The sequence below is a fragment of the Varanus komodoensis genome, unplaced genomic scaffold (assembly GCF_004798865.1).
Source record: "Varanus komodoensis strain SLA01 unplaced genomic scaffold, ASM479886v1 scaffold36, whole genome shotgun sequence".
NCBI classification, from domain to species: Eukaryota; Metazoa; Chordata; class Lepidosauria; order Squamata; family Varanidae; genus Varanus; species Varanus komodoensis.
This window is the reverse complement of record NW_025335873.1, coordinates 432,499-457,240: the sequence shown is the minus strand read 5'-3', so window position 1 is coordinate 457,240 and position 24,742 is coordinate 432,499. Positions and strand designations below refer to the sequence as shown.

The 24,742-nt window shown below is 49.8% G+C and overlaps 2 protein-coding genes across 3 annotated transcripts in view; one reads left to right on the top strand and one right to left on the bottom strand.

Annotated features, from left to right (window-relative positions):
• AK8 (adenylate kinase 8) overlaps positions 1-14,691 on the bottom strand; it is an 89,891-nt gene extending 75,200 nt beyond the window's left edge. Inside the window, exons 1-3 of the mRNA XM_044439988.1 lie at positions 14,615-14,691; positions 12,778-12,862; positions 532-581 (exon numbers count right to left, since the gene is read on the bottom strand). Coding sequence (XP_044295923.1) covers positions 532-581; positions 12,778-12,862; positions 14,615-14,659 — 180 coding nt within the window. The 5' untranslated portion in view covers positions 14,660-14,691. The remainder of the gene's footprint in view (positions 1-531; positions 582-12,777; positions 12,863-14,614) is intronic.
• Positions 14,692-16,900: 2,209 nt separating this feature from the next.
• Positions 16,901-23,619, top strand: SPACA9 (sperm acrosome associated 9). Of its 2 annotated transcripts, XM_044440033.1 has the most exons (4): positions 16,901-17,044; positions 21,231-21,433; positions 22,287-22,434; positions 23,588-23,619. In XM_044440033.1, the coding sequence occupies exons 1-4, from the start codon at positions 16,901-16,903 to the stop codon at positions 23,594-23,596; spliced, it is 504 nt and encodes a 167-aa protein (XP_044295968.1). In that variant the 3' UTR covers positions 23,597-23,619. The 2 variants fall into 2 exon arrangements, with proteins under 2 accessions (XP_044295968.1, XP_044295967.1); XM_044440032.1 differs by lacking the exon at positions 23,588-23,619 and having other exon boundaries at positions 22,287-22,680.
• The last annotated feature ends 1,123 nt before the right edge of the window (positions 23,620-24,742 follow it).

The following is a 24,742-nucleotide window of genomic DNA, read 5'->3' as shown; positions in this document are numbered from 1 at the left end:
TCACAGTGGTTTCTTGCTCAAGGCAAAAGAAGCAGCAGCAGCAGCAAAGTCTTTGCCTGAAAATTCGAGGTCTTCGTTTCTAGGCTAGCTCAGTGTCAGCAGCTCTAGTGGGGCTTGAACTGGGCATTGCAAAGTCTGGTCCTGCAGCCTGGCATAGCAAGCTACCTGTGATAATTTGTGCTGATCAGTGCTCGATATCCTTTTCAAGAAGAGCACGGGAGGGAGGCTGTGGGAAGGGGAAGGGGAAGGGGTGGATGGTGGCTCAGTGGCACAGCTGCATACAGAAGGTGCTCAGTTGGAACCCTGGCAACATCTCCAGGCAGAGCTGGAAAAGCTCCTGCCTAAAACCCTGGAGGGAGCACTCAGTGCTGACCAAACTGGGCTAGAAGTACCAATAGTTGTGTGCTGTTCCTCCAGGGTTGATCAAAAGATGAGCATTTTGATTAGCTCTAAAATTAAGTAATTCTAGACTAGGTATCCTTAAGCAACAGTTCTATTTGCAAAATGTAAACGGACAGCAACAGCACTTACAATAGTCGTTTTTCCAGAGGCTGGAGGACCAAGTATAAGGATCCTTGGAACTGCAGATCAAAGGAAAAACACAAACATCTTTGCATTATGTGGTATAATTCCACACTGAACTACACAGCACACCATCTGCTCTTTCCCTCCCACCCCAGACCCTATGACTAGTGTTTTTTCTTGAAATATCATTCATACATCAGTGAGAAGAGATCCAGATTGAAAGACGTGATCTCAGTGCTGCTGGGGTGGGGCAGGGAAGTGAGAAATGCTGCATTCTGTGTCTGAAGCAGAGATAGTCAAGTTATTTTTAAGAAACAGTGGTAAATTCCTCTTTCCCTTTGTGAATGCTCCCCACATATCCCAGAATGCTAGGAAGTGAGAGGGGTGACACCCAATATGGCAAAGCCACTGCAACTATTTGTTCACTCCTCTGTGCAGCTCATATGCAAAGAGCTGAGGAGAGGTAGGAAAGGGCAACCCTAATAACTAGGAGGCTGGAGGAAGTCTCCTACCAGGAAAGGCTCCAACGCCAGGGGCTTTTCAAGTTATAACAAAGGCAAGGGAGGGGAGACATGCTAAAGATGCACCAAATTATGCACGGTGTGGAGAGCGCGAAGAGGAAGGGTGTTCAGCCCCCTCTGAACCCAGTGGAGTCATCCCATGGAGATGAGCGGTGAAAGATCCAGGGAAGATCAAAGATTCACACAGTACAGAGTTAAACTATGGAATTCACTTCCATTAAGATGTAGCAATGGACACCAATTTGGACAGCTTGAAAAAGGGGTTGGAGGAAAAGGCTATTGATGGCTACTAATCCTTACGGCTATGTACTTCCTCCAGGATCAGAAGCGGGATAGGCTGGGAAACAGAGGCAAGATGGTGCCGCGGCATTCATGTCCTGCTCATGAGTCCCTGTATGGCCTCCGAGCCCAGACACAACATGGCCCAGCTTCCCCTACAGGGAGGGATACAACACGTCCCTGTGCACAGACACAGTGGCATCGCAGCCCTTCTGGATCACTGCACAAGGCAGCGGCCACACACTGGCCTCTCCTACAACGGGCATTTTGCTCATCAAGAAAGATGACACCTCCGTTTCTCTTTCCTCTCACGTCGTCTTGACTTGAGACCAGCTACCTCCCGGGCAGAACCGGAAAGATGAGACATTGTGCACATTTTTGAGGTTGCTTCAGGAGCAGACAGTAAAACTTTTCCCCCAGTCCCTAGAGAAAAACAAGTTACTCTGCGTTTTCCTCAGTCCTTTTGTCTGGTGCCCTCTTTTCCCCCTGGCCGGCATTAATATCCAATTCTCCCTGCTCTTGTTGTGTGCGTGTGCGTATGTGTGTGTCTGGCCCACCTCCTTTTGGTTGGGAGCAAGATTAAAGGCAAAGGGGATTAAAAAAGAACAAGAAAACCCAGCACACCAGCCGCCTTCCCCCTCGGTGCGAGCATGTCCCTGCGTCTTCTCCGCTACATGGACGTGTGTAGAGTTTTAATGCATTATTCTGTCTTGAGCACCATAGCCGTTTTAATGATTTAAATACGGGAGAGAAGGGCCTTGGCGCAGTGAATCTACAGTCTAGCCAATGCGGATTACACAAATAATGATTTAATTAAGGGGATAATTTAATCAGGGGGAGACCAAACCAAAAAGGAAAGGGGAGACAAATATTGGGAAAGCACTGAGCTGAGATTTAGCCACAGCGTTTCAGACGACAGTATTTGCGATTCTACTGCAGGAGCAAGCACCTCTGTCTGGGAAAGGCTACGGAGTAGCTATTGGTATAATCCACTCTTTCCCAAACTCCTGAGAACCACACCAAGTATTACTTCCAAATTAAAATTGGAGGCACAAAACCGATGCTTCACGCGCTGAGGATTTCGCTTTAGCAGCATGAAAGAAACAAGAATACCTGCCTTCAGAGAAGCTGGCGCATGTGTACACAAGTGGACATGCAGGCACTTTGCATTTCTCCGTGCATCACTGTTCTGAGTGTGCCTGTCAAGAAAAGGGGAGGCAAGCGAAGACACACAGAGACTTGCCAAGCAGCCTCCTCTGAGACTGGGTAGTTCTGAGGTGTCGCCACTCAGGAGGGGACAAACGTTCTGCTTGCACCTGACGCAGGAAAGCTACAGATGTGCGCAGATCCACATTCACACCCTGTAGCACAAGGACCGGCAAAGCATAGCCTGCTGGAAGCTCCTGGTCCCACCCTGGCCTTTCCCGCAACCCCTGCCACCTCAAGAGCTGCTGCCACCACCAGATTTCAGCAGCACAGAGACCAGGAAAAAGGCTTCTTCACTTTAGAACAAGGCACACAGGGACCACATGCCCTGCTTTCATGCAAAGCCATTCTCCCCTGGGGCTCCTGGGAGATGGATTAGGCATTAACACCCCCCAGCTCCCCCTGCACCTGTTTTAAAGATAAAGGGGGGCCTTTTCACTGCTATCAAATTCAGTAGAGGGTACAGTTCATGGTGGGTGATAAGGGTGGCAAATTGGCCCCAGACTCCCGGAAGTTGCCCAGGCCTGTTCAAAGGAAGTAAGACACTAGTAAATCATGCAGAGATGCAGTTGGCACCTCCTCTAAGAACAGACAGAGGATTCTCCTCTCAGAACCCAGGGGACTTTCATGATTTAACAGAATGCACGCTGTGCTTCCTCTTTGTAACACAGCAGGTGGGATGGGCCAGAGGTGCATCCTATATTTATCAGATTCAGGATCCTGCCTTGGCTAGCCACTCCTCTCCTTTATCACAAAGAAAACATCCGTTGAGCAGGTGCCATATCAGGCCAGGTGAGTGGCCAACATCACTGCCAAGGCCAGTCACCTGTCTCAACACTACCACTTCTACCTGGCAATGCACAAGTAATCAAGCAGCACTGGCAAGAAGCTATGCTAGGTCTGGGGGGGGGGGGGACCAGCCGCCTGCAAAGTCCCCTGTGCCACCTCCCCACAAGGAAGAGATTCAGGGAAGGGGCTGCACTCACCTCCCTCAATGAAGGGATGCAGAAAGGTGCCCCCCCCCAGCACCCACCATCCTTCCCAAGGCATGTCAGCACTTCACTCACAATGCACTTGAGGGGGCTGTTCCACACACAATTGGAGAATGACTGTGAATAGCAACACGGTGGTCCCATGTGCAGGGAAATGAGAAAACTGTAGGCTCATCCGTAAATGCTAACAGTTAGGGGGCAGTTTTACCACAAGAGTGGGTGTGACGTGCCTGCCTTGGCTGTCACGGTGTGGGTGGGTGGCAGTAAGGATCATCAGAATGGGAGGCAAACCAACTGGGTGCACAGGGCTGAGTACAGCAGCGCCTTGGGGCAGCTCCCATTCATTCCCATTCATAGGGCCTGGGCTGGAGAACACCCCAGGAGATGATGATCCAGAGCCAAATAGGGAAAGGAAGGGGCATTTAAACTTCCCAGCTCAGGCACCAAAATTCTTTGTGCCAGTGAAGGCACTAGTTATGACTGGGCCAGAAAATAATCAATTACATGCTTGAAATCGATAATCAAGCCTGCATTGCAATTACACAGCTTGCATTTTTATGGGAAGAAAGCTAGTTTTGCAATGTAACCCCAGTTACACATTTGGCCCTGCCCTCTTGCCGTCTCTGCTCCCCCAAACCTTTGCACCCTCTGAAATCTAGGACTGGGACTCCTACTGATTTTGCACTGACATTTGGGGCTGAGAACGTTCCTTCCCAGCACTGTACTTTGCGCATCTGAGCAGTATGGCAGCTGGCCACCTGAAGTCCCCTGTTGCAGCTCATTTGCCCTCCACCTGCACATCTTTTCCGACCGTGCCCTGATCTGGATATTCATTTGAGTCACCATTTCTGGCCAACCCAAATATAAAATTTAAAAAAGACCATCCTTTCCATATCACGCTTTCTAAAAGTAAGCGCTGCTGTCTGATCTTCCCAAAAAACCAAGGGTGAGGAAAGCACTCCCCACTCCCCGCCCCGCAAATCTTTGCAACCCCTTTCAGGACAGTGCTGGGCAGCTTGCAATTTTTAAATCATGTATGAACAAATTCATTTTTATAAAGGTATTTGACTTGGGTGGTTTAAAAAAGTACTCTTGCATTTATTGGCTCTTGTAAGTTTGACAGACAAGGCTACAAAATCTTGGGAAAATAATACTTTTAAAAAGATAGTATCAAGCTGTTTTTATCACCTAATTTCTTTCAAAATGTGCCATGATTAAAATGTACAGGGTTTTTTTTCTTTTTTTCTTTTATCCCCCCCCCCTTTTTTTTTATTTTTTTATAAGCTTAACACCTTGAAACTCCAGCCTGGTAGTGAGGAATTATTTATAAACAGAGCCATCGAAATGTGCTCTGGTGCCAACCCTAATCAACTTCTTCAACCCGCTTCAAAGCAAAATAAAAAACCCCTTAAAAAAGAGCCTTTCTATCTACAGATCCTTTTGAGGTTTAAGTAGGAGCACAATTTAAAATTCACAAGAAAACCCCGAGGTACTGAAGCTTTAATACACAGCTTTCTTGGACAAACGTTTGATAAAAAACGAAACGTACCATTATACACACCATATCAGGCTTTAATATTGCCCAGGGCTACTGTAAATGCTCACTTTGTACTAAATCTGGTTTTCCTTCTGCTTAGGAGTTGGCAGCCGACATGGCAAGGCAGAACACGCCGATTTACTCATTTGCACGCCAGTAAGAATCTTCTCCCACTCGGTCCCTAAGCATATGACATGGTGGGGGAAAGCATTTCCAAGGCAACCTTGTATGTACTGCTTAACCCTTCCAGTATGCAGACAGCTCCCATCCGAAAGCCAAAGACCACAATTCAACAGACTGAAATGGTCCAAATCCATTTTGGGGGACTTAAAAAAACTTGACTCCTTGCTGGACTGTGGCTAAGGAATGAACCAGCCACTGAGTGCTACAGCTGTGCAACTTCCATTTCCAAAAGAAAAAACTGAGCATGAAAAGAGGGTCAGGAATGTTCCTTCCAAATTTTCTGTTACCTGCAGAGATGAAATATCCTAAAAAGGCAAGCAATGTCCAACCAGTAGGCATCAACACCTGATTCAGCTTCTCCATCCTTTGTGCATTTCTTGAACTTAATACCTGGCTTTGCTAATATAAAGAACAGTATAATATTCACTACATGCATGCTCTATACATTACAGTGTAACCATGCTAGCCTTTTATTCACAACTTATGGGGCAAGTTTAACGCAAATTAGCTAACTGTCTGGATGGTTTTCAAAATGTTTGTGAATTTCTGTATGTTATAACATACAGAAATTCAGATGGTATAAGTGGAACTTTTAGTGTGTTTTGCGGTTTGCCATTGCAATATAATGCTTGCTGCAGTTCTGTATGATTAACTCTCCTTGCAGACCCAGAGCCAACAGCTCCACTTGTGGCATCAGGTTGTGACCCCTGAAAACTCCAGCAAATTCATTAAAACAGAAAGAACAGTCCCTTTTACTTCTGATGTTCCTCTGACAAAGGCTTGTGCACTTGGACTAATGTTCAGGGCACTAAAATAACATTTAGCACTGCCTTGGCTTCCCACACACCTTCTCTTGCACATCCTGGAGAAATAAAGCAGGATCCCATTTCACTTTGCCCAATCCCTGGCTTCTTGGGAAACGTGGACCTAGAACTGTGACTGTTTTCTGATCATCCCATTGACCTTCAGTGACTGGATGGTACAGAAATGCAATACACAAAATAAACAAAGACAAACGCTGAATGCAAATGCTGGATTGTTTAACTGACTTATTCTAAGCTCTGATGCTTGGTGCACACATAACACCAAGGCTAGAATCAGAACCTAAATAAATAAATCAGTTTACTAAATACATAAATAATAAAAATCCTGGTTTGTTCCTGGTTTGAGGAGAATGTTTAACCCCCTCACTTCGCACAGGTTGCTTTCTGACCGTGGAGCTTTTGTATTGCAGGCAAGCATAGTCCTGGTGAACTAGATGAACGCAGCATTGCAAGTCCTCAGTTGCAATCCAGTCAGCCAAAAACCTCACTGGAGCTGAGGGCGCAGGCACTGGGGGCACTGAGCAAACTGAAGACACCCTTTTGGGGCTGCTCTGCCAGGGCCTAAGAAGATGCCCATCTTAGGTTCCGGAAGAGGAAAATACCAAGTGCTGCGTGATATATATATATATAGTGCATGTTGACCAGGCCACTTAAAAGTGAAGCTGTGCATAAACCAGATTTGGCATGCGAGTTTATTGACAAGAGTGCACAGGAACACGCCTGTGTGAGTCCCCTGTGTTGCTTCTGTAATGTTTTAAACCTTTCCCATGCTTATTATTTATTATATTTATACCCCCCTTTTCCCCCAAGGTGGTTGACATAACCCTCCTTCTCCATTGTATCCTGACAACCACCCTGAGAGGTAAGGTAGCCGGAGAGTCAAGTGCTTGCTTGAGCCAAGCAAGCACGAAAACCCAGACCTTTTGCGTTCAACTCTCTAAGCATTGGATCAGCTGGCTCTGTAACTCATCTGCTTGCACGGTGCGCCCTCATCCACCCCAGCCACCTTCTGTAGGACAGCGGCCATCCCCAGCTCCCGGGGCGTCGTTCATTTGGCCAGTTAATGATGCACTGCGTGAAAACGTAACCTCCTCCCCAGCCAGCTACACCATTGCTAACATTTCAGTTTCTGGATCTAGTATGGGAAAGAATTCTGCATTAATCAAAAGCTCAGAGCAGCAGTTTGTGAACACTGATTAGACCCAGATAAAAGGTACAGTTTGATTGTTGCTGTGATTTTCTCCCTGATTGTCACCTTTAAACACTTTGCCAGGCCCATTCCTGTTTTTATTATTGTGTTCAGCTATGAATTATTACCACTTTTATGAACAGGTTTTTTTTTCTTAAGGAGTACTTTAGAGCCTATTATTAATTAAAAGCTTTTCAGACTTCACATCTGGGATAGATACAATCCTTTTTCTTTCTTCCACATCTCTGTTTGAAATTTTCTCTGGGGCGAAAACTGTCTTGCAAGGAGAGATCATGAAAATTCATAGCTTAACTGATGACTTTAATAAGGTGGGGAGGGGGACTCGCCTTTTCAAACAGTCAGCACCTTATTCCATGATCAAGAAAAAATAAATAAACTGAAGTTTATCTTCCGCTGCTCTTTCTTCCAACAGCTTTAATTTTTATTATTCCTTCCATCCTTTATCAGAGATGATCTGAAATTCAGTGAATTACAGTAGTTCTTGATTTGACAAATACTGTCTGATCCTGTGAGCCTCCGGTTGCATTAGAAAGATAAAGGACAAATTGTACCTTGGTCACTTACTGTATTTGCATCTGGTTCCTCCTCCACAGATCTCTGAGTAGCATCAGAAGAACTTAAAATGAGGCATGGTGAATCCATCTAATCCTGACATCTCCAACTGGTGCCCATGGACACCTACCTTAGCACCTGCTAGGATCCCTACTTTGGATGTTTATTTCATATTTTACATAACCATGTAAAAATGGAGAGGCTGACATGCTGAAAAGCAAAGAGCTGCGCCCCTGAACCATCTTTGTGTTCAAAAGTGTGCCTTTGCATTTTGCAGCTCAGAGCCCACCTCTGCCTCGGAATTAAGTTTTCTGGCCAGTTGCATCCCTTTAGCCCCACCAGTTTGACTCTTGGGAAAGGAGTGTTTTGTGGCTGTCCATGCCAGCAATGGGAACCATTTAATGAATGGGCGCTCTGCGTCTCCACAGCAGCCCCGCTGTGAAGGTACCTGTGGCACTCTCCCAAAATCCAAATGCAGCCATCGACCCAAAACAGCTGGGGACCCATGATCTGACTGGTGCCCACAGTGGTCAACTCCATGCTTCAGGTGAGTATGAAGGCAACAGCCCTCCCTCATGGTGGCCTCCGTATCGACTGGCAGAGTGCTCCTGTGCGCGAGGGCTTCAGATAGCCATTGTCTGCTGCCCTACATGAATTTGCCTTTAAAGTACCCTGACTAAGCAGCAGCAGCCATGGTCCCCGTAAACTGAACTATAAAATCCATATTAGTGTAATGGCTGGATTACGCCAACCCGAAGGTTATCCAAAACATCATAGAAGAGCAGAGCTGGAAGGGGCCATGCAGGCCATTGAGTCCAACCCTCTGCTATTGCAGGACACCACGTTAACCCATCCCACTCAGTTTGACTGCCCCATTTCTTTCTGAATGTCTCCAGTGTGGGAGAGACTTTCCACAAATATGCAAGCTTTCCAGATCTGTTCATAAGGCAAGATGTTGCAAGAAACAGGCAAGACCTCACTCCTCCCAGCAGCAACAGAGAAACCCTGAAATCAACTACGAGAGCCTTCTAATGTCTGCAAATAAATGAATTCAAGAATAATAAAAGGATTTTGTGCTCCAAACTTCCTCGAGGAATGAAGAGTTCCAGGATCTAATCCCTTCTGGGAAGAGAACACTACAATCTTATGCACTGAAGCATTTTTGCCCTATTTATTTACAAAAGACACAAGTTGAGCATGGGAAAGCAAGGAATTCTCAGGCGCACACGTGCACCATCCAGGGAACCACCTCCAAGCCTGATGTTTTTGTCTCCCTTGCTGGAAGCATCCAAACTGCTTCGCTGCATTCTCCCTCAAAACCAACTGGGGAGTGTCTACACGGCAGGGGTAGATGACAATTCCCATCAGCACTTGCTGGCCCAGCCAATGGTGAGGGACGACGGCACTGGCGGGCCAGAACATTTGGAGGGCCACAACTTGCCCACTCTTGCTGCAGTGGGTAGCAGCCCCCTTCTATTTATGATTGCTTGAACAGGTACCTTCTAACTACCGATGCCCACAAAAGATAGAGAGCAGGTGCGCATTCGTCCATTCATTGAGCCCACGCTTCTGGCCGAAATGATGCAGGGAAACCAACAGTAATAGAAGGCCATCTCCTTCCCTGATGACTCTAAGAAGCACCAAAGCTTACTCAAATAGTACCCCAACCTCACAGCTGAAAGGCTAGCTGAAAACTTGTCTGTTCTGCATTTTTGAGAATGAGCCCTGAAAAAAGGCTGTAATTGCCAGTCCTTTTCCAGGCTAAATTTTAAACTTCCAAGCTCTGAACAGCCAGGGGTCCACCTGCCTCGGTTGCCAAGAGGGGGACAGTTCTTAACAGTCAAAGGAGAAGGCCCTTTGAAAGACACCTTCACTTGCAGGCACCTGCTTATCAGGCATATAGGAAAGGATGCCCTCATGTGATGCCGCCACACGCTGGCATACGCCCCTTTGGTGTCAGGCCTGGTCTCCATGCTCTCAGTGTGCAGGGAGAAGCAACAAGACAAATCTTTTCAATTTGGCTTTTTAAGCTGTTACGAGATTTAAGGTTCTTTTTTAACATTTTATGGAGCCGTTACTTCCTTATGATTTATTTTTGCCAAATCACTGCAGGCAGCCTTGAATGTCTCAAGAAAGGCAGTACAAAAGAGAAAGAAATCATCAGTGTGTACAAGTTATATCCACTGAAACATCTCCTGGATGCAAACTGGAAATCTGCTCGGCTCCCCTTTCCCTGCACTCCTTCCACAAAGATATTTAGCCTCAAATCCACAACTGTCTCAAATCCGACCCTAAAATAAAAAGAGCCCTGGATGCCTCTAGTGACAAGGATTTTATTGACATTGCAACAGAACTCCAGTAATGGTTTACTCCAGGTTTTTAAAGAAACATCAAAGCAACACGACACCAGCCTTTCCCCGACAGCTCAAGCAGAACAAAAAATTAGAGTGTGGTTGCGCATAGCCAAATCTAATCCGCCTAAGGGCAAACAGTTTGTAAATCAAATAATTCTGATTGAGGATACATGGCTTCTCATTGTGGCAACCATTCATCAGCCTTTGTTACTTACAAACACGCACAAACCCGTAAGAGGCCTACACGCTGCTGCTCAGGCTGAGATGCCATTGAGCCCCAGAACTCATTAGCAGTGGCACATAACTAATTACAAAGAAAACAGACATATAAAAGCTGCCAACCCAGACAGAACCAGGAATCCAAATGCATGTCTGACAAAAGGGGTCATTAACGAGTTTAACGACAATCTGGTGACTATATACAAAAGCTCCTGCCAATCTCTGGAAAGGTTTTCTTTTTGGTTTGGATTTTAAAAACATGTATTCCTGTTAAGTTTTCCTAGGAAAAGGAAATTTAATGTGGCACCAAACCCCTAAAAATTAGTGCCCAGTGAACCACAGGGATACTCATGAGCAGGCCACCATGCTGACAGTACTGAGCGACAGCATCCATGGTATGTGAAAAGGATTCAGATGACGCAGAGAGGGGAATAGATGGATTTTCAAGCCACAAGATAAAACAATTAAATAGACAGGAAAGGATAACTTCTCTTGGCAACTGTAATAGTGTAAGTGCCTGAGCACTCTAAAAATGTGATGTATGCATGCAGATATAACGTGGGGCGTCGGCGGGGGGGAGGGACTGCAGAGGAGACAGGGCTTCTCTTAATCCCAGGAACAATTCAGAAGGCATCAGAACAAACCCACAGAATTACGCTATTTGTACAGTGTTTTCCTTCTTCCCTCCTCATTCCTTTTTCCTTTTGTGTCACATGTTCCTAGACTGTAAGCTGGCTGGCAGGAGCCCTCTCTGTTTCCAGACTACATGTAAGTGGGATAAAAATACTTTAAGGACACAACCCTGGGCGCGTTTGGCCAGAAAAAGCCCTGCAAATCCCAGCTGGCTGGGGTTAAATGACCCATTTAATGCATGCAGCAAATTAGTGCCTTGAAGGCCCTTCAGATACACTGACAGTAACTCATGCAACAATCCCGTAATGGGAGCCAGTGCTATCTCAAGGGTGTCGTTCCGGCTTTCAGCCAAGGGGAGGTGAAGAGACTCAGGGGTACAGTCCACAGGATGGTTCAAGGGGCTTCTCCTGGTGCAGGAATGCTGTTTCTTAGGAGCATTTGTTGTGTCTGTTTTAATACTTCATAGTCACTAGAGATATATGGGTGCTCCTGAAGAGTAACTGCATAGTCCCAAATAAAGACTTTTCCATGCGCCATTCCTAAGTGGAAACTCAAATTTATCTTTGCATTGCAGTTGATGTCTGTAGACTATGCTTGCCAGGGAAGGTAGCACTGGCAAGAAGTCGCTTCATGACAGTAGGCAGTACTGGAGGGGAATGAGAAGAAGAGTCATCCCACCATGAACATGGAATGTCTTGTGTCATTTTTTCCTCCTCCCTTCCCATATCTTTTTCCTTGTGTGCTGTGTCTTTGTAGATGGTCTTGTTTCACTGATTTTCTTATTTTACTGAAAGCTACTTTGGAATCTTTTTTGGACGAGAAGCTGGATAAAAATGCTATAAAGTAAATAAATAAGCCACCGTGCTGCAGTATGGCCTGCCAGCAAGTGTCTTAACCCCAGAGCCAACACAACCAGAGAGACAGGCTGGGCAGCAACATGGAGTGCCTCAGGTGTATGACTGTCTGGAGAAAAGAGGGAAATGAAGAGAGACCACCTGCACTTTGAGAAGGGGCTGGAAAGGAACCCTGGCTTCTCCTTCCCTGCATCAATCCTCCCAACCACACACACACCCCACATTCCAACGGGATATGACTAAGAGCTTCCTGCTCTCCACCGGCTGCCCAGAGCACTGCTACAATGGTAAGGCGAAGCTAGCAATTAACTGGCATGGGCTGCTTGAGATATGCACACACAGTAGTGCAAACCACAGCCCCATCAGCTCCTGATCATTTCATCTGCTACGGATATGCAGTTCAGCATTTAGAAACAGAGGAAGCTGCTGCATTCTGCGTCAGGCCAGGGGTCCAACACTGGCTGGCAGCAATGGCTCTCCAGGGTTTCTGGCTGGGGTATTTCTAGTGCTGCCCGGAGCTGATGCTGGCGATCAGAGCTGGAACACTCTGCCTGCAAAGCAGGTGCTCTAGCAGCAAGCGAGCGATGGCCCTGAAAAGGCTAGGGGGGCAGGGAAGTGCAACATGTTAATTCAGCCAGAGTAGTCACACACCCGCGGGCTGGCCCTGCTGAGGTCCCCCCGGACTCAGATCACACCCTTTCCCTCTTCTTTCCTTTTCCCGTTTCACCACCAGATGCCATGCGAGGGTGTGGGGAGCAGCAGCAGCTCCAGGGGGCTCTTGTCAGGGGAGCTCTCCTAGGAGTGGGCCCTGGGCAGGTGTCAACCACACCCAATTTGGTGCCAGCCCTGCTTGCTGTCCGCCTCCCAAAAAGCTTTCCGTTTGCTCACCGCCGTAATTGTCTAGCTTTAGCTGCTTTATCAAGAATTCTACAGGCTCATCTGGCTTGTGAATAAGCAGTCCTTCCAGCATGCCCTAGAAATAAAGAAAAGAATGAAAGATCAAAATAGACCCAGAAGGAAACAGTCCCCAGTCCCCAAAGCAAAACCGTAGCACTCTTTGGTGCTTCTTTTCAAAAATCGCAAAACCCAGTTGAGAACATTAAGCAGAACACACAGCGGCTTTCCCCTGTTTGCACTCAGCCTGTACATTTGGAGATTTCTGGTCCTTTTATTTTACCTTCCTCAGAAGAACCCTGAAAAGGTTGCCTTGAACTTTCCAGTTTAGGCAAACCATCCTCTTTCCCTTGGTATCCTATGTGGAGAATGGGATTTAGCCATGACCTATCTGAGTGTTGCTGTGGACAAATAAAATAAGGATTGTATGCTACTTTGCAGATGGAAAACTATGGATGTGAAGTGTGTGCTTACATACATGCCTATGATAGGGAGAGTTATTTAAGTAAATCTTGATTTATTCTTCTGCTGTCTCTACATTTTGGTAATGTCTCAAATACCAGGAGGAGGTCACTGTGGCCTGGAAGCATTCATGAATCAAACTGTACACCATCGCCAGCCCTTCTTTCATGCGCTAGATGGACTTAGCTGCAGCTGTGTCTAAGGGCCACCAGAGGCCACTGTGGCCCTTGCCAAACTAGCATGGACAATACACTCTGGCCACTCTATGATTCTCATTGCTCAGATACAGCTGCCTGGAGAAAGAAGGGACAGGAGAGGAATGCTGTATACAATTTCATAGATCAAAGCAGGAGTGAGGTGATCTAATCCAAAAAGGCGAACTTCATGTTAGGTATAACCAGGTAAAAACTGAAAACAGAACTGCCAGTATCATTTTCCCCTTACATAAATCTTAGGTGCAACATTTTTCTCCCTTTCTTATAATACCAGAATCCAGCAGGGGTCATCCCATGAAAATTAATGGTGAGAGATTCGGGATGGAACAAAAGAAGCCCTTCCTTGCATTGTACATTGTAAAAAGTAAACCTCGTGCTCTCTCTTAGCATACTGCAGGTGTCCTGGTAGAAGTGTGATATCTGAATGCCACTAATAGAGTAATTGTACATTAATCATGACATCCTGGCTAAGCGCTCTGGTCCCGCTAACAGTATTCATAACAAATATCTTTGCTGTGGGTTTCCCTACAGGCAACTGATTGGCCCCTGACTGGAAGAGCACTGGACATGTTGTATCCCCCAGCAAACCTTGTGGAACCCCTCAATACTGAGGCGAATGCTGAAGCACACACAGCCATTTAGAAGGCTGCAAGTCCTCCCTCGGTCTGCTTGAACATGGCTCTTCCTAGTTGCTCGTGAAATAATACTTGGTGGCTGAGCGGGGAGTATTCCATGAGTGGGCAGGAAGCTCAAGTCCAAATGTTTTACGTTCCATTCCTTTTCAGTGAAATCAAAATAAGAAAGAACACCTCTCAAACTGCCTCCAGCTAGGTAACAGCTAGAACCAGCTCTAAACCAGGACAGCTCTCCCCTGCTGCAATGGACTGCAACTCCCACCATCTTCATGATGACTGGGGACGCTGGGAGCCGTAGTCCACGCTGCTGGTGAGAGACTAGGTCAGAATCACACTAGAGCATGCTGGGTATTGTAGTCTTCCAGCAGGTGCCGTGGCCCGCTGTGGTTGCCGCGAGTTCTCACGCATTCCTTCATACACACCATCTCACTCCGACAAGACCCTCATAAATTCTGCCTTCGGGGGAGCAGTTGTTCTCCTCAGGCCGCCTGAGCGCCTCTACCCGGCCATTCTCCTCACCTGCATCAATTGGTAAAGTTGGTGTTTCTCCGCGTATAGCCCCATCTGCGGAGGGATATAGAGAGGCCTCGAAGTGGCATCCATGGCGCCCCTAGCAACCGCTCGTCTCTAGGGGAGTGATGTCATCAAGGGAGACGAAACCAAGCGCCTTCTGCTTTGGCCACGCCCCTACCTTCTCTTCTCGGAGGACTAGCCTAGAAGCCGCCTGTGCGTCATCAAACAGAGACAGCCCCCTCTCTCCCCCCGCCGGCCGCTAAGTTACAATTAAAGGGCCAGCGACGTCCTCCAGTCTCAGGTCTCTGGTAACAGCATGGGGGGGGGGGGCTATCAGAGTCCATCAGCGTAAGAGAAGCTGTGTGGTGTAGTGGTTAGAGGTTGGCATGTGACTGAGGAGATCTGAGTTCTAGTTCCGCTTGGCCATGAAGCTGGCTTTCAGCCTAGACTACCTCACAGGGTTGTTGTAAGGGCAGAGGAACCCCCCCAGGGAAGCCCCTCCGAGCGCTGAGATGCAGCCTCACCGCGCTGGGATACACATGAACAGGCGCACATAGATAACCCTGCAAGGCGTAGGCGCCGGTGCCCCACCTGCGGGCAGAGCCGGCCCGAGTCTCCACCTGCTCAGCAGCTCCCCGCGCCCCTCGCAGGGCGGCGGGAAGGGCCACGCTCGCCTCGGGGAGAGAGGACTAAGGGAGGCGGCACGCACAAGCCGCGAGCGCGCGGCTCCTGCAGCCCGCGTGCCCACCTGCGCCTGGCCTCCCTCGCGGGGTTGTTGTGGCTGCAAGCGCGACCCTGCGCGCGACCAGCACCGCCCTGAGGGGCCGCCGGGCCGGGGGCCCCCCCCCCCCCCCGGAGCCCCCGGGGCCGGCCCGCCGCGTGGCCGGAGGCCCCGCCCCGCGGGGAGAGGCCCGGTTGCCCGGGAGACGCTTGTAACAATTGCCCGGGCGGCTCGCGGCGCGCCTGCCGGGGAGCCGCGGCGATCCATCCGGGGGGCTGCGAGCGGCGGCGGCACGTCCGGGACATGCGGGATCAGGGCAAGGCGCAAAGGTGCGAGGCGGCAGCCGGAGCGGGCGCGCGGTGCTCGTGGGGCGACCCCTCCGGGCTGTTGTGAGGGGGCCGCGGCCCGGGCGGGGAAGGCCAGCAGCGGGAGCGCCCGGGTTGTGGCGGGCGACAGCGCGCTCCTGGGGCCTCCCGGGCGGGCAGGACTTTCCGGGGGAAGCATCCTGAGCGGCTGCAAAAACGGGAGGAAGCCTCGTGGCGTCAGGGGCGCAGGTGACCCCGGAGGCGAGAAGATGGACTCACTCGGGACAGGCTCGTGGCGGGTTCTCGCACAGGACCCTCCAACACCTGGAAGCGGGTTGGCCACCTTGCTTCCACCCGAGCTTGGGCAAGTGCCTTGATACCTGCACAGCCCCGCACATCTGTTCGCGGTTAGCACGCTGCGTGGTCCTGGCCAGCAACACTGCCGCCGGCAGCTCTCCCATCGCTGCAGGCGAGCAAAGGTTAACGTCCGCCCCCAGCGCTCCTCCGCGCACCGCACGGTCCATCACGAGAGTGGCAGGGAAATCTAAGCCACTTGGGCAACTGCTGTTATTCCAGCCAGGACGAGACGTCCCTCCCTTTGGTCTTATCATGGCATCGGGGATGATGCATGGCTGCGTTATGTTTACGATCGCCTCGCTCAGGTTTACAGCGTCTGATTGTCAGTGGTCCCCTCTGAGTTGTCTGGCTGTTTCTGCAGCATCATTACAACCATATTGACTTAGTGTTTGGTGCACGGGGACCACGGAGTCTGAATGCAATGCTTCTCCCTCACTTTCTCGCCTGTAAGCCGCACACACACCTCTCAGAGAGCAACTTGGTGACACTCGTTAGGGCCCTCTGAAGCACGCAAAGCTACTAACAATCCAAAGAATCAAGTAATCCGAAATGTAATAATTCTCAGCAGCTGGCTGGAAATTAAGGGAGTAGAAGCCCAGCGCAATTCAAGAGCACCAGATTGGGAAAAGACATTTATATCCTGCTTTTTTCTCCAAGGAGCACAAAGCAGCACACAATTCTCCTCTCCTCCTTTTTATATTCACACAGCAACCTTGCAAGGTAGGTTAGGCTGAGAGAGGCTGGCCCAGTGGGCTCCATGGCCAAGGGGGGACTAGAACTGATCTCCCAAGACCCAGCCCAGTGTTCTCTCCACTACAGTGTCACTTTGTTACATTTTTAAAAACTCATGCTCAGTTCTACCTGGTTTGCCTTTTCTTCTCTCCCCAGATCTGTAGGAGGGGGGGGAAAATGAATGAAATCAAGGAGAACCTACGGAGCATCGAACAGAACTACAAGATTTTTCAACAGCAACAATTCACCTTTATTGCCGCCTTAGAACACACACGAGAAAATGCCCACGACAAGATCAAGCCCATATCCAGCATTGGACAGGTGCAGGCCTTTTCTTGGGATCAAAGGAGGGCCAGCCCATTACGGTGGGAGGGGGGATTCCTGAGGTGGAAGAAGGTGGCAAGAAGAAAAAGGGGATTCTCTTTCCAACCTGGACAGGTAGGAAGGGAGACTGGTGTGGCACTGGTCTTGGGACCCCAGCAAACTGCCCCCCACAGCCTCTTGAGCCGGGGGGGGGGCAACGTCTGAAGGCCCCAGTGCCCATTTCTGGCCATTGTTTAGCAGTGGTATCTTCCAGCTCTGCCCCGCCTGGCTTCTGCATCCCCATGGCATAACTATAGCTTGGGAAGCCGCCTATTAAAAATAATGGCTGAGTGGCCAAAACAAAATGATGAATGAAGGGGCAGCCGAGGGTCCATGGGGGACACAGGTGGGATTTTTCGGGGCTGCACTAGCATAGAAAAATGTGTCAGCTCTTAAGTGATCAGTCTCAGGATAACCCTCTTAAAAGCAAACACACACACACATAATCCTCCGTTTCCACACTTGCCGCTCGCAAAAACGTTTAGACCTGAGGAGGAGGAACTCATGTACTAAGCATTGCACTTGAGAAAGGCGTGTTCTAAATGACGGCGTATCAATAGCTGGTGCATTCAGCCTTCTCCATCTTGGAGCCAATCTCCAAGCGGGTTAAACAACAAGACCCATCAGGTACACAGAGAAGACATGGCCTGTGTTAATTACATCTACTCCAGAGAAAGAGAGCGAGACGGATGGACGGACAGACCGACCCACCCACCCCCTGTTAGGACCTTTGCTTCCTAAGGACACTCCTGCAGACCCAGGTGACTAATAGACAAAGGTGCAACCCTAGGCATGTTTACACAGACAAAAAGCCCTGAGGTTCCCAGCCAGCACCACTGTTCAAAGAGAGGCTTCTACTTAACTGCTGCATAGGATTGTGCTTTGGAAGATCCAGGCCCTCAGCCCACAGAAAGGCTGCATAAGCTCTCTCAGAGCGATGTATGCAAATTAAGAAACAAATACCAAGGTGTCTTCAAATATTGGACCCAAATCTTGCATCAGCCCACGAATCACCTGATTTCATAGGCAGGTTAGGCAGAGAGCCCCTGCCTGGCCCAAGGTTGCCCAGAAAGGTTCATGGCCAGGAGGGGACCAGAAGCCTGCCCAGTGCTCTAGCCGCTAGCCACACTGGCTCTCTGCCTTAGGAGGCCGTCTGAAGCACATGCGCTCACCTTCTGTCGCAGCCCTGGCAGTGCAGCTACAGTGCACATGGCCAGACTCCCTGGGCTGCTTCAAGCACTCGGGATACATGCTTGTTCTTGTGAGCGACGGGTGGAGAACGTGTGGCCAAGCCCTCCGTAGGCCTCCCGGCCACCGTGGTCACTGGCCGATCTTGCTGCCGCCCCTTCATTGCTGCCACTTGCTCGCTTGTCCTGCTCCTCTTCCTCACCTTCCTTGGTCCAGAGTGAAAAGCGGAGGAATGGGCCAGGTTTCCACGGTGAAGCCAGGCATGTGTCCTCAGGTGTCCAGCCCTCCCAGCTCTGCCTGTGACCGTGCCAGATGTGGGTGGATCGCAGCTCCCATCAACCCCAGCCCACAGGGCCAACAGTGAGGAATGGAGGGAGGAGGCAGGCTCCCCCCTTCCCACTCAGATTTGGACTTGCACCCCCAGCTTAACAGCCCCCAGCGGCTGATGGGTCAAGAAGCTCCTTCCACATTTCCGGAAGGAGACCGCCGTGCGCGGAACAGCCTCTCCTCCTCTTCCTAAGGGACACGCTGCTGTTTTGATCTATTCCTCCCATTATGGGTGCAGGCATGTGGTGCTGGAGCGCCGTTGCGTCGGTGTGCCGAGTTCGAAAGCCGGCGGGGCCACTTAAAAAAGAGAAGGAACGTTCACACAGTCCTGTCTTCGCAACCCTTGCCTTTTTCTGCTGAATCCGTCATCGCGGGACTCAATTAGGCGGATCACCTGCGAGTGACTTCGGCTGCACGGGGAGGATGCCTGTCCATAACAGCTGACCCGAGACCGCCAAGCAGCCACCTGAAGACAGAGATTTGCTGCCAGGACTGTCCAACTCTGCATACAAGCCGGCAACCTCTGAACCCCATTATCATCTTTCTCTCGCATCTTCCCCCGTTCGCATCCTCTTGTAGGAGAAGCAAAGTGGATGCAGAACAGTGACAGCTTTTCCCCTAGATTCACTGGGTCCAGAGAGCTCTTTTTGCATGCCTGCTGATCAAACTGTCTCTCCTTTTGGCTACCTCAAGTTTTAGTTAGAGCTGCAAAAGAGAAAACTGTTAATCTGGGGCATTTTTCGAGAGCAGTTTCACCCAAGCCACCCCTTGGAAGCAGCCAGATTCTTCAGCTACAAAGTACGATCGGAAGGGGAAGAAAGTTAATTACACCCACAGTCAAGCCGCTGCCATCCTGTGATAAAGAGCTACAAATACAGGCTGTGGCACAGTTCTTCCGCCTCAGCTGCTTGTTAGTGCTGCAGCTGACGCTGACCTGGTTTCCTAATTACCCTCCCGGGTCCAGCTTGCCAGGCTGTCGAAACCCGGGCGGACATGGCTTGTTCGAGGGGACAGCAAGCCTCAAACAACCTCAAATGACACAGCCGGCTACCCCAACAAGGGTAATTAGGGAAATCCGGCTGGTACATGTGATAAGAGAAGCAAGCCACTGTAAGATTGTGCGAGCCAGGCAACACAGAGACACACACGTGTGTGCATACATTGTGGCAAAAAAAGATCCTGCTGGGATTTAAGTCAGTGGTGAGCAACCAAGAAAAATATTGGGTTCAAGGAAAGTGTCGACCTACCATGCAGGTGCTGTGGAAAAGTCAAATTTCGTATTTTGGCAGAGTTGGGAAAAGAATGGAAAGGAAAACAGCCATATCACACTCTCCTTATGCGCATCTATGGAATGCCCCTGTCCAGTTTAGGTCACCACACTGAAAAAAGGATACGGCAAAGTTGTAAAAGGGGCAGAACAAGGGCAGCAAAAATGATCCAAGAGCTGGAATGACTCCCCTGTGAGGAAAAGTTACAACAGCTTTTTAGCTTAGAGAGAGGCAGACATGATGGAGGTGTATAAAATTCTGCTGGAAAGGGAGACTTTTCCCCTTCTCTTACAATAGTAGCACCCAAAGGTCATCCCATGAAGCTGAACAGTGGGAGATTCAGGACAGACCAAAGGAAGCCTGCAGAGTTAAAACTACAGAGTTTACCTCCCTGAGATGTTGTGTTGGTCACTAATTTGGATAGTTTTAAAAGAGTGACAGACAAATCCATGGAGGAGGTGGTGGGCGATGGCTGCTCCCCCTGATGCACACGTGGAGGTGGAGATATTCTTCTGTTTTTTATTATTTCTACGCACAGACACTCAACACATCTCAGCATTAAATGTTTTGAGACACGGCTACAATCCAAAGGACCTCTGCATGGGAGAAAACTTGGCTGAACTTCTTGGCTCAGACTTCATCCATTCAAGCTGGAAGAGCAGCGCTTTAGCGAGACCTTCAGCCAGCTGAAATGTGACCTATTCTTTTAACCTAAAAATGTGCATGTTTTTTTTTTTGACAGAGGAGCATGTGATGCTCCAACACGTTGCCCTTGTTTACACCTGCCAATCTCCTCGCTCAAACTCATTTTGAATGTTTTAATTGACACCACCACCTTATTTAGGTTCAAAAGAGTGGGTTTGTGTTTTCTAGTTCGGTTCCCACCTCTGCCTTGGTCTTGGTCAAGCAACTTTTGAGTCTTGCCGGTTTTCTTCTCCAAAGGGAGTGTTTTCTGACTGGTTCATGGCAGCCCATTTTGTGAAAGCAGCCCCCGCCCCCTCTCAAACTCCCACACCTATCCACGAACCCCGGTTGTTGTTGTTGTTGTTGTTGTTATTATTATTATTATTATAACATTTCTATGCCACCCCTTGCCGAAACCTCGGGGCGGCTTACAACACGATAAAATACATTGAAATACAATAGGTTGCTTGGGAGAAAGGTGCGGGTGATGTATTACTTTCACAACCATCCTGTGACATAGGTTATTCAGAGACCCAGGGGGACATTTGGAGCCCAGTGGGGCTTGGAACCTGTAACCATGACACTGAGAGATGGAGCATCCCTTCGCTTCCACCCTGCTGGCTTTGCTCCTGGGTCTCCAGCCAGCCCACCCTTCCTTGCTCTTGTTGTGGCAACAGGTGCAGGCTTACATGGAACATCACTGCAACAACTCCACTGACAAACGCATCCTCCTCATGTTCCTCAACATCTGTGCGGATTTGAACAGGCTCTGCCAGAAGCTGGAAACGCTGCATTCCGGCAACCCGACCACCAACGCGCTCTTGGACAAGTGCAAGACATTAGTCAGCCATAGCAATGACCTCAGCGGAATCCGGGCCAAGTAGGTCTTGATTCACGGAGCATTTTTCCGGTGGGGTGGGGAGGGAACAGGGTGGGTGGGTTGCTTGCTCATGAAATGCCAGGTCTGTACTTCCCAGCTGTGCAGAACCCAAAAGTAAACCCACTTTTTTACTGTTTATTCTGCAGATTATTTAAGTTACACAAATATTAGATTTGTTAAGGATTTGGACCCCCCACCCCACCCCACCCGCAGCACATAAAGGGTTTTCCTTTCACGCCATGAAGCCTGATCAGCCAAATTAGCAACTGTTGAAATGGCAAGTTCGTGTTGCCGGTCCCACGTGTTAGGTGAGGGTGCAGACCGTCAGCCTGAAAATGCCCCTTGAGGTGTGTCCTCTTATGGAGAGTCATCCTCTCTTTCAGCCTTCCACAGCCAGGAGTTCCCCATGAGCAAAGCCTGTATTGTCTAGGCATTATGGGAGTTGGGAGTGGAATATGATGGAGGGGACACAGTTGGGAAAAGGTCACAGGTCATCTCCAGCATGAATGGGCTGGACTGCAACTTTCAGCAGAGGTGCAAGACATGAGGGGGCCTTCGCGTCATTCAGTAGAGCCTTCTCAGCCAACTTACCAACTGCTCAAACAAGCAAGGTGTGCTTTGCAGGAGGTCAGCTGCAAGTCAGCTGCTTGCAAAGCAGGAAGGAAAAGCTAAGCTGCCAAGAATCTGACATGCAACAGCCTTCCTAGCTTTGCTTGAAGGTAGCAGAGTAGTGATGTGATCGGCGAGGCAGCCCCATCCGTCTGGAAGCCAGGCTAGGAACCCTGAAAGGGAAATGGCCCCCGTGATGCACCCAGAGACCCGCCCTCTTGCTCTGACTCCGCATGCCTTACAGGTACCCCCACGATGTGGTGAACCACCTCAGCTGCGACGAGGCCCGGAACCACTACGGCGGAGTGGTCAGCCTCATCCCGATTGTCCTGGACTGCATGAAGGAGTGGGTCGCCCACAGCGAGAAGCTTCCTCGGAACATGCTCCAGAGCGTGAGTTTGAGGAGGGCGGCCATCTATCAGCAGCCCGAACTGCCGAATCGGAATGCGATGGGCGCTCGCCCAGGCCTGCCTCCCTTCGTCACCGCGGGAACCCAGACCTCTCTTAGTTTGACAGCGAAGGCTCGGGAGCGGGAGAATAGGCGGGCGGCTAAAATTAAACAGATGGGTGGCCTAGGGAGGGCCATTCGCAAGTTTCTCGACGGGCCCTGGAGACCACCTGGTAAAAATGCTTTTTAGAGAGAGAGAGAGAGACCCCAAACCCCACCCCCTTGCACAACATCTGGCAATTAAAACAGTCTCCCTATATTTGCTTCCTTTCCTGATGACAGTGCAAGAAAGAAAAAGCAGGGGAAGAGACCTTGCCGGCCCGCATCAAAGCAGAGCTATCTCCTCCCATGCTAGCCCTCCCCTCCAGAGAAGACATTTCGGCCAGCTCCCTGCCATGTTCCTCTCATCCTGGCTTTAGAGCAAGCCGGGTCTGTGGAATGGGGCACTCGCCCCTGCCCCCTTGGTCCAAGCTGCAAACTGGGCAGCTTGTCACGAGCTCACTTGTTTTAGCACTGCTGGGACAGCAGCCAGAGAGACTGGACAGCTCCAGGCATGCCCCCCTCGCCAGTGACGAGCTTTGCCGAGGCTCGATACGTCCCACAGTCCGATACCTGGGGTGTACCTCCAGCACAGGTGCCTGACCTCAGGTGAGCAGGGCAGCATGCTGCTGGAGGAAGCCCCTTCCCGCTGATGGGGTTTTGCGGATGGCAGCAAACTGCCCCGGCCGTTGCAGCTCGCCACCCTCTGGCAGTGGTTGGACCAGATGCTGGAAGCCACTGCACAAATGAGAGCTGCATTAGAAGGCAGCAGAGTTCAAGTCGCAGGAGGAGGAAGGAGGGAAGTCCAGGGAAGGAGTGAGCTATTTTTATATAACTTCCTTGTCCCCTCAAGACTCCATTACAAGGCTAAATTGTACTTTTTAACTGCACCTCTAGAAAAGGAAAAACAGTAGCCCGGCTCTCACTCACACACCCTCATGTTCACACTTGTCAGGAGGGAAAAGCCACGCTTTTTAAAGAAATTGAGCGTGTAACTTTAGATCTTGTCAGCACAACTCGCCTCCTTTTGTCTGATTGCTTTTCTCCCCTCCCCGCAGGCTTCTTAGCTCCTGTCTTTTTTGCCTATCGGAAGATGCTTCTGAATAAAGCCATTTCCCCTGCATGCATGGCTCGTTGCTAGAATTATAGGGGCACTCTTATGATCAGATGATGAAAGGAAAACTATCATGAGACGGGCGAAGAACAGGGGTAGATTAGGATCTTGTGATTCTCTGATCAAGGGTCCCTGCCTCTTCCCTGTTAGGCCACCCATGTGCAACTTGGTACCCCAGCTTTTAATTATTTTTGAAAGCCACTTTTTTCAAGTTAGGAGACTTGGAAGTGCAGGGCCCCCAAATACAATTAAATGCCTGCAGAATAGCCACTGATCTCAAGAGCTCCCAGTCTGTGATTATTCCCTTTGGCAACTTAAAATGAAGGGACTTGTTTGGCTCAAGATCACTCACCACTGCGGATAAGAACAGGAAGTGGGCAGAGCAACCCGACCAACTTTGGGGTGGAAAGAGAGTGCTAGGCCCTGCTGGGCTTACCATGGTAGGAAGAGGCGTCCCCCCCCCCCCCCGGCCCCGCCGTTCGCAGTTTTATTAAATGATTCCCTGTTGCCATGCACAAGCTCCAAGATCAACATATAAAGCACCCCCTTCCCAGGGTCTGGCCACTGGGATTGCTTTGGATCCATAGATCTGCAGCCTCCCACAATGAAGCCTTTTTCTTTCAAGCTAGAGGGAGGCAGGGGAAGCAAGGTGCTCGCTGGGGGCATCCAGCTGTGGATCTCCCTGTCCAGGGGCTGACTCCACCCTCAGAGGGGGATCCAAACAACACTTGTAGTCCAGGTACAGAACCTCTTCCAGCCTGAATGCCCAGTCTCACTGTGAGACGCTCTCGGGGCCACATCTCAGCAAAGGACTGAGGCCAAAGTACCAAGCACCCGCATGGTTCGGCTTAAAGCTTTTTCTGCCACAACGCCCTTCGGAAGGGGAGCGTCGCACAGAAGCCAGGGAACCACCCTACCAACACAGGTGGGGGACAGAGAGGTTTGCCTGGGCTAGACTGCAACCCTGGGCAGGCCAAGGTTTGCCCCCTGGCCTGGCATTCCACACCCGTCCCCTAGTATCTGGAACACCTTCCCAGGGGCCAGCCGAGTGTAGTCAAAAGGACTCAAAACCAGTGCTAGACTTTGCAGTTTCCAAAGT